Below are 9,157 nucleotides of genomic sequence, written 5' to 3'. Positions count from 1 at the left end.
ACCGTGTTCCTGTTGCTCAATACACTACTTTGGCCCTCACTTCGCCTAGACGGGTGAATGGGCCCGGTTCAACCAATCGGCTGGTCATGCCAAGCTCTGTGTATGGAGTATAAATATATATATGTCATTGCACGAATTTTATATGGACTTTTACTTTCGGTCTTGGCGTATTTGTTCATTGAGCTTTTAAAATGGATTTTTGAAGTTCTGAACTTTTGTCTAAAGTCTTATGCCCAGAAGGCGGTGGCTCATGTGCCGATCTGGTAGATTAATTATTTATAATTCTTCTGCTGGAGTATATCATCCGGGTATCCTTGGTGCTACAAGCTGGAGGTCCGCTTGCTTTAGCATTGCCCTTGTGACACTCCGCGGTAGGCGGGGAGCTCGGATGATGAACCATATTACACTAACCATGGCTTATGAAACGCCAACAAAAAACCAAAACGTCCACTTGATATTGACCCTGTTGATACTGACCATAGACCGTCTGTATCGATTGAGTATTGACCGCGTTTCGTTGTGATTGAGACTCCTGCCAAGACGCCGATAAAGCTAAAGCCCTTTGCTGTATCCAAGGGTATTCAAGGTATTGCTGGAGATGTGAAAAACAATAGACGTTTACGTTCGGGTGCGCTGTTAATTGAATGCGGGAAAAAGCAACAATCTACCAACCTGATGAACATGAAATCTTTTGTGGGCATTCCGGTCACGGTCTCTCCGTACAAAACCTTGAACACAATTAAAGGTATCGTTAGAGATCGGGATCACTTGTTTGCTGATATGTCGGACCTTGATATAGCATCCGAAATGAAGGATCAAGGTGTACTCTATGTCAAGCGCTTTTCAACTCGGAGAAACAACGAAACCTCCAAAACGAATACGTACCTGTTTACTTTTTTTCATCTCCAAATGCACCCAAATCAGTGAAGGCAGGCTACTGTAACATTCCAGTTGATACCTACATCCCCAACACCCTCAGGTGATTTAAATGCCAGAAATATGGACACGGTGTAAATACTTGCACATTGTCTGTTTTGTGTGCTCACTGTTTCCTTCTTCATGGCGTGACGCTATAGTAGTACGAATACCTAAACCTAGACGTGATCATACCGAACCGTCAAATTATCGTCCGATTTCACTAACAAGCTGTGTTTGCAAGACCATGGAACGCATGATAAATAATCGACTTGTTTTGTACTTGGAAACAAATGACCTCATAACAGATATACAATGCTGTTTCCGCAAAAACAGAAGTACTGTCGATCACTTAGTGCGTTTGGTATTATTTGTGAAAAACGCACTAGTTCATAAACAACATGTTGTGTCTACCTTTTTTGATCTCGAAAGAGCATATAACACAACCTGGAAATGTGGCATTTTGAGAGACCTACATGATTTCGGTTTGCGAGGTCGTTTGCCTGTATTCATAGCCAATTTTTTAAATAACAAACAACTTCAAATCCAAGTGGGTTCTACCCAGTCTGATCATAACAATCTGGATCAGGGTAATCCACAAGGCAGCATTTTGTCTGTAACACTTTTAGCATCAAGATAAATAGTTTGTAAAAAGTTTAAAACGCTTCAATTGATGGATCGTGGTAAAAATATGCATACTATTGAACGGCATCTGCAGCTGTGTGTAAATAGAATAAATACATGGTGTCTTGAAAACGGCTTTAAATTTTTTTTTAATCCAAAACTAATTGTATATACTTTTGTAGAAAATATAAACCGCATAGATCCCGAACTGTTTCTAAATGGGTCTCCCATAAAAGTTGTAAAGGAGGCCAAGTTCTTGGGAATACTTTTTGACTCACATTTAACGTTTCTACCACATATCAAATCCCTCAAAACTAAATGTCTGAAGGCACTTGACTTGTTGAAAGTGGTTTCAAATTCTAAGTGGGGAGGGGATCAAGCTACCCTCCTGCATCTTGATCAATCACTGATCCGGTCACAACTTGGTTATGGTTCCAATGTATATAGTGGAGCCTGTAAAAGCTACCTAAAACTTTTAGATTCTGGTCTAAGGTCTAAGACTTTGTCTTGGCTCCTTTCGAAATTCACCTGTTGACAGCCTGTACGTTGAGGCTGATGAGCCATCTCTTGAGCAGCGACGTATACAACAAAATTATATTCCAGTGAGTCAAACCCTGCATATAACTGTGTTTTCAGTTCTCTGTATGAGGAGTTATACAAAAAGAAATCTTCTCGTGTTCCGCCTCTTGGTTTCTTTCTTCAGCCGGCATTGAGCTCGAATATATAGCTCCTTCCCGTCTCCTGTCTTCTCCTCCTTCGTAACTGGTTAGGCCCCAAGTGGACCTAACATTAACTACATTTTAAAAATCAGAAACTAATGAATTACAATACAAACAAGAACATAATCAATTAAAACATAAATGTAGCAATTATAAACCCTTATTTAGAGATGGGTCCAAGGACGGTGGCGCAGTGGCTTGTGCCATTGGATCCAGAAAATATCTTCTAGATTGCCAGACAACAGTTCTATTTTTACAGCAAGAGCTAACGCAATAATAGCGGCTCTGAAATATATTCAAAGACACCCTAAACATAAACAGTACATAAATATAATTTATTCTGACGCTCTTTCTTGCATTCAGGCTATTAAAAATATTTCTTGTAATCATCCACTTTTAATAGAAATTATTGAATTGTATAATAATCTTGCTACTGGCCAGTGCGATGTCGTCATTTGTTGGTTAGCCAGTCACGTAGGCATTTCTGGTAACACAATGGCCGATCTTGCTGCCAAGGCAGCACTCAACAAGTCTGTGACACCACTTCTTATTCCATACTCAGATTATAAAGCTACAATAAGATCTTATATCTGTGATTTGATGCAGAAGAAGTGGGACACCCAGGTAGGTATAAATAAACTACATGAATCTTATATCGGTTATACTTATGTGGGTTGTCAGTCCAGATTTGAGGAGGTCATTATGCGACAATGTCGCATTGGCCATACGAGGTATACGCATAACTATCTATTAAAAGGTGAAGATCCTCCGTTTTGTATCCCTTGTGATGAAAAAATCACAGTCAAACACATTTTCTTGACTTTAATAATGTTAGCTCTCATTTAACAATTGCAGTTTAAAAAGAATTAGATTTGCTAAATGAATTGTAAATAGATAAATGTTTTATTCTTGGAAGTTTGAATTAGTAACTTAGAGTGTTAGTGGCTGTATCCTCGAGGGGGGTTAAAGCACTGTAAAATTACTGAGAGGGTACGTAAGTCCCAAAACATTTGAAGTCAAATTTGATCTTCCATTTTTTAGCCGTAGTATTTCTGTCATTTTAATTTGTGGCTAATCTTGCATACAATTACCAGCAGCTGAGGGGATGGAGTAAATCCAACTAGGGACCATGCAGGTAGCAGAAGTACTGTAAGTCCCCATGGCCCCTAGTATGGTGATCTACCTTTAGTTGTTGGTGATCTATATAGCCTGTTTTTATATTGTATTGTCTGAATAGGGATATTAGTTTTAAGTTTTCACGCTAGTTTTATTACTTATTGTGATATTCTAGTTGTTTTACTGTCCTTCGTCGACAGGTTTTTATCATATACATAGATTCCTTTTTTTAAGAATGCTCTCGTCACGATATGGTTGCAATACTGCCGATGTGACGTCAAATATTAACTCACTCACTATATATAACCCTATGCCTTCGTAGGTGGCACACGCATTGGCACTCACTTGGCCGTTCATTTTGCTTCTGATTATAGGTACCCACTAGACAGTGCGCATCTATGTCTTGCAGGCTCGGTTCCAGGTGTTTGGAGACCCGGTCTGGAAATGTCATCTGTGTGAAAAGTGAGTGTCCTCCACTTCGTCACTGTCAGTGTACCTTCTCAGATTGTTTGACAAATCACGCATTAATGCAGCATAATGATAGGTGCAGATTCATTAAGAAGTACTACTGATAGTCTTATGTGAAAGGAAAAAAATGACTAAAATGGTTCAGATACATACCTGTGCCTGGTATGGCACGGACACACGTGTGGTATGGGTCCCTACACTTCCCGCACTTCGGCAACACTTCATAAACCAAAGACGTGTATTGCTAGAAAACGAAACACAGGATTTCAAGAAGTACGCCCATTTCGCAAGATGTAAAGATAGTTGACATCTGTTGACTTTACTTTGATTTTGCATTAACCTGAGTTAGATCCCAAAGAAGTGTGGCATGATTTGAAGTATGTCTATGTATGCCAGAGGTTGTAAACACGGTGTATTGATGATTTGGGACTTAACATATTAATTGGTGGTTGATGGGATGTTGTTAGTCCATGTAAAGTGGTGTCCAGTAGAAATGATGTTTTTAAGATCCACTATTTACAAAATATCAAAGATATCGCAATGGCTCGCTATATTCTAATGCCCCCAACCATGCTCAAAAGTGCGTGTTCAATCCTCCTCACGAGGATCTGTAAAACAAAAAGTCTTCACTTGTTGGGATGAGAATGAAGGCTTTCACTTATGCGGCTGACATTGATCTTGATAATATATCTCCGTCCCGTTTTCTTTCTTCTCCTCTTTGACCCAACATTGACCACATTTAAAAATCAGAAACTTATTAATTTCAACATAAACAAGAATTTATTCAATAAAAACTAAAACTAATGCATACAAACCCACCCTTATTTACACATGGATCCAAAGATGGTGGCACTGTAGCTCCACTGTCATTGGATCCAGAACACTATCTTCTAGAATACCTGATTACAGTTATATGTTTACAGCAGAAGCAACGGTCATAACAGCCATAAATTATATTAAACAGTAACATCATCGACATAAAGAATATATAATTTTTTCTGATTCTTTTCCGTGCCTTCGGGCTATTAAAATATTTCTTGTAAACATCCACTTTTAACTGAAACGATTGGATATTTAATGAGATTGCGACTGGCCAATACGAAATCTTCTGTTGGTTACCAAGTCATGTTGGCATTTCGGAAGACAATGGCTGATCTTGCTGTAGCTGCCAAGAGGTAGGATGCAGAAGAAGTGGTACTCTCAAGTAGGTATAAATACAGTACATGAAATGGCACCTACTTGGGTTGTCAGTCTAGATTTGGAGAGGTCATCATGCGAAGATGTCTAATGGCCATACTAGATATACTCACAAATACTTGTAAAAAGGTGAAGATCTTCCGTTTTGTATCCCCTGTGATGAGGGCGTCATGATAAAGCACATTCTGCTTGACTGTGTTGAATTCTCCATTACAAAGGATAAATAGTTCACTCTAAAAGCAGTTAAGGATCATTTTACCACGGTTAGTTTTCATTTAATTATTGGGGTTTTTTCATTGATGAATGCTGATTAATGTGGTATGTATATAGTATTATGTATTATAATGATTGGTAGGTTAGATTAGTAACTTCGATTGTTAGTGGTTGTATCCTCGAAGGGGGTTAAAGTACTATCACAATAGTTTCCTTCAGATAGGGTACGTAAGATCTAAAACTATCAAAGTCTATTAGGGCCATACCCTTAATCATAGAATACTTGTTGTTTTATTATGATTAACTATCAGTACAGTCGCCAGTGGCCGAAGGGATGGTATAAATAAAGCCACTGTCCATGCATGAAACCAAAGTACTTTAGATTCCCATTGTCCCTTCAATGGTGGTCTACTTTCAGTTGTCGGCGATCCTCAGTCCTTTGTTTTCATATTGCATTGTCTAAATATGAAGTCCGGTTTTAGAGATGTATGCTAAGTTATCTCCTTAAAATTGTGGTATTCTACCCTTAGATGCCAGGAATTTATATTATAGCATAAATTACTATTCAACACAAGTAAATGAACTCGTTACAATCGTGGCTGAATTATTGTTGACGTGGCGTTATATCTGAACTCACTCACATCTCACATTATGTCACTTTTGTTTCGCTCCAGTACTCTGCCGACAGACTTATGTAACCTGATTGAGATGAGATGGAGGAATTTTTGTCTGATTTTAATCGGTATTAATTGATCATAAGCTTAAGACTTAAGACTAACCACACGTCTTTCATGTTTTCACATGTTATAGATAAATGTGTACAAAAACAAAAGCTTTAATTTCTTTTAAAGTGATATGGTTGTTTTCTTTTGTTGTTGCTTGTTTGACATTTTGCTTTTTTTGTTGTTGTTGTTTTGTTTTGTTCTGTTTTGTTTGTTTGTGTTTGGTTTCCTGACCCAGAACACACTTGCTGATGATGTATGTGTGACTAACAACGTGACCTAGAGCATACGTCCTGATGATGTGTGTGAGTGTGACTAATAACGTGACCCAGAGCATACTTGCGGCTGATGTGAGTGTTACTAGGAACGTGACCCAGAGCATGCTGGCTGATGATATGAGTGTGATGAACCTGTTTCTCAAGTAGATAACTTTTTACTTCTATATGACCTCATGGTGACATGTTTTCACTCATTTTTCCGCCAATCCTGTCAGAAGAGTATAGGGAACTATTTTAGGAATAGAAAGAGTGCAACATGTGCTCACCAGTAAACGTACTGTGAGTGTCCATGAAACCTGCTATGGTATGGTGATCTACCTTCAAAAGGTGGTGATCTATTGTATTAATACTGTTCTCTGCAGTTATATTACTTCGTGTTTACATGTTTGTTTTAAATTTTCATCTGTAACAGAGTAACTGTTCACTTTCCTTTCGTTAGTAGGCATATATTTTGACTAAGTTTATTTTGCTATGGAGCTCTCCTAGTCATAGTCACAATATCGCTGAAAAAAATGAATGTGGCCTGCAAGTTTCACTCATACTGGAATAAGACAAGGGAAGGTCAAGTAGTTATTTATTCATATTCTTGTAAAACTAATCATGAAAGAAGTTTGTTTGTTAAAATCTTCAATTGAATCAGCTCACGCACTTGTAATCACATGCAATTATTCCAAGTAATTTCCAGAATCACGGTTAGTTAGTCCAGCACAATATATATTAAGACTACCATGTCATTTCACTGCAGGTGAGAACATCCATCATTCTAGGTCCAAACACCACCGTGATAAGAAAGAAAACAGTCTTCTTCAAGCCTGCAAGAAGGGTAAAGATGGACTATTGACACACGTCTTGACTCAAGACCAGGGAGAAACAAATGGGGCTCGTATAATGGCAGCTGTCTTGTTTGCAGCTCGCGAAGGATATAAAGATGTCCTTGAACTGTGCGCATGTGCAGGAGGTAATTTGTCAGTTGTTAATTCTGACGGTAACAACATCCTTCATTTGGCAAGCTTTGGAGGTCACGTGTCGATGGTAAAGTACATCGTCTTACAGAATATCACTGACACCAACAGCAGGGGAATGTTGCAGAGGACACCACTGATGTTGGCCGCTCTCGGGGGACACATAGCTGTGTTTGACTTTCTTGTGAGTAAAGGAGGCGAAACTTCACTCGTAGATTCACTTAACAACAGCGTTCTACATCTTGGCTGTACTGGAGGACATTTGGACATGGTGAAGCACATCCTCTCACAAAATATTGTGGACATCAACGGTAGAGGAATGTTCGGTTTGACACCTTTGATGATAGCAGTAGTAGGTGGACATGTGGACACGTTCAAGTTCCTCGTGAATGAGGGATCTAATCCTTCACTTGTGAGTAGATGTGGGAACAGCATCCTACATCTGGCCTGCCGAGGTGGACATGTGAACATGACAGGGTATATTCTTTCACAGAACATTACTGATATCAACAGCAGAGGGACTTTGGAGAGAACACCATTGATGGTTGCAGCAGGTGCAGGAAATAAAGCTGTGTTTGAATTGCTTATCAATAGATCAGCTGATGTGCATTTAGTCGACGAACAAAAGTCAAATATCATTCATATCGCCTGTAGTTCTGGGAAAGTGAAGATGTTGAAGCATATTATTTCTAAAACTATTGTGGACATTAACAGTAGAGGGCCATGGATGAGGACTGTGTTGATGCTGACAGCCGAAAAGGGAAATGTAGAACTGGCGAAGTTCATTGTCACAAAAGGAGGTGATATGTCGTTGGTCGATAACAATGAAAACAACCTGCTTCATATCGCCTGCTCCAACGGCCATGTAGAGATGGTAAAGTACATTCTTCGCGAAAGTAGTGTGAGTCTGGAAACCAAAAACAGGTTCAACATGACACCAAAGATGATAGCACAGATGAAAAACAAGATGGAATTGATTCAGTGCTTTAAAGGGCGTAGAAATGTGAGGGGATGAGGGTATGTGGGTGCGAAATAATAGCTGCTCATGTATCCGTGGTTGTTTTCGTGCATCGAAGTTAAAAACACATAGCAATGTTGTTACTCAATTTCAGAGAAAATCCATCCGTAATTCAAATATGAAATCAGTAGCAAAAATATACGTCATTTATTAATAATAAACTTATTAATATTTAACATTGCCTGCTTCAAAGACCATGTAGGGATGGTAAAGTACATTCTTCGCGAAAGTAGTGTGAGTCGGCAAACCAGAAACAGGTTCAGCATGACACCACAGATGATAGCACAGAGGAAAAACAAGAAGGATTTGATTCACTGCTTTAAAGCGGATAGAAATGGGAGGGATAAGGGTAGTGTGGGTGCGAAATAATAGCTATTCATCTTTCTACAGGTGTTTTCGTGCGTCAGCACATAGTCTGAACACACATAGTCATGGTCTTATTCAGTTTCCGAGAAAATCCACCCAAACGTAATTCAAATATGAAATCAGTAGCAAAAGTATACAACGACATCAAATTAATACTAAACATATTGTGTAAACTATACTCTATAAGGTTCTGATTGCAAATTACAATCACTTGTATGTGTGGCCTGAGCAGCATATATCGTAGGAACTGTAGAAACCAACACCATTATCTGTTAAAGAAAGAACGTGATTCAAGTGGGAGTGAGTGAGTGGAATAAGGTTACCAGTGAAATCGTCAGCAATTCAGGCATGTCGATTAATGCATTAATGAAAATAAAAAAATACAACTGTCAACGTATGGTTTTACGACACGTTTGGCAATATCCCAGCAATATCATGGCAGTGACACCGGAAATCGACATTATACATTGTACTGATAGGAGGAATCGAATCGGGATCTTCGTTGTGACGAGCGGATGCTTTAACCACAAGGCTACCCTGTAAAGCTTTAAGGTTGGTC

The 9,157-nt window shown here is 38.9% G+C and overlaps 1 protein-coding gene across 1 annotated transcript; it reads left to right on the top strand.

Moving 5' to 3' along the window:
• The first annotated feature begins 7,140 nt into the window (after positions 1-7,140).
• LOC137273134 (ankyrin repeat domain-containing protein 50-like) lies at positions 7,141-8,229 on the top strand. The gene has a single exon (XM_067805606.1). The coding sequence runs from the start codon at positions 7,141-7,143 to the stop codon at positions 8,227-8,229; it is 1,089 nt and encodes a 362-aa protein (XP_067661707.1).
• The last annotated feature ends 928 nt before the right edge of the window (positions 8,230-9,157 follow it).

This window comes from Haliotis asinina, chromosome 1, assembly GCF_037392515.1.
Source record: "Haliotis asinina isolate JCU_RB_2024 chromosome 1, JCU_Hal_asi_v2, whole genome shotgun sequence".
NCBI classification, from domain to species: domain Eukaryota; kingdom Metazoa; phylum Mollusca; class Gastropoda; order Lepetellida; family Haliotidae; genus Haliotis; species Haliotis asinina.
Note: the sequence above shows the minus strand (reverse complement) of the source record. Positions and strands in the feature narration are given on the sequence as shown.

Coding starts and splice junctions, on each gene's coding strand:
- LOC137273134 (XM_067805606.1), top strand. CDS start 7,141: ATGGCAGCTGTCTTGTTTGCAGCTCGCGAAGGATATAAAGATGTCCTT.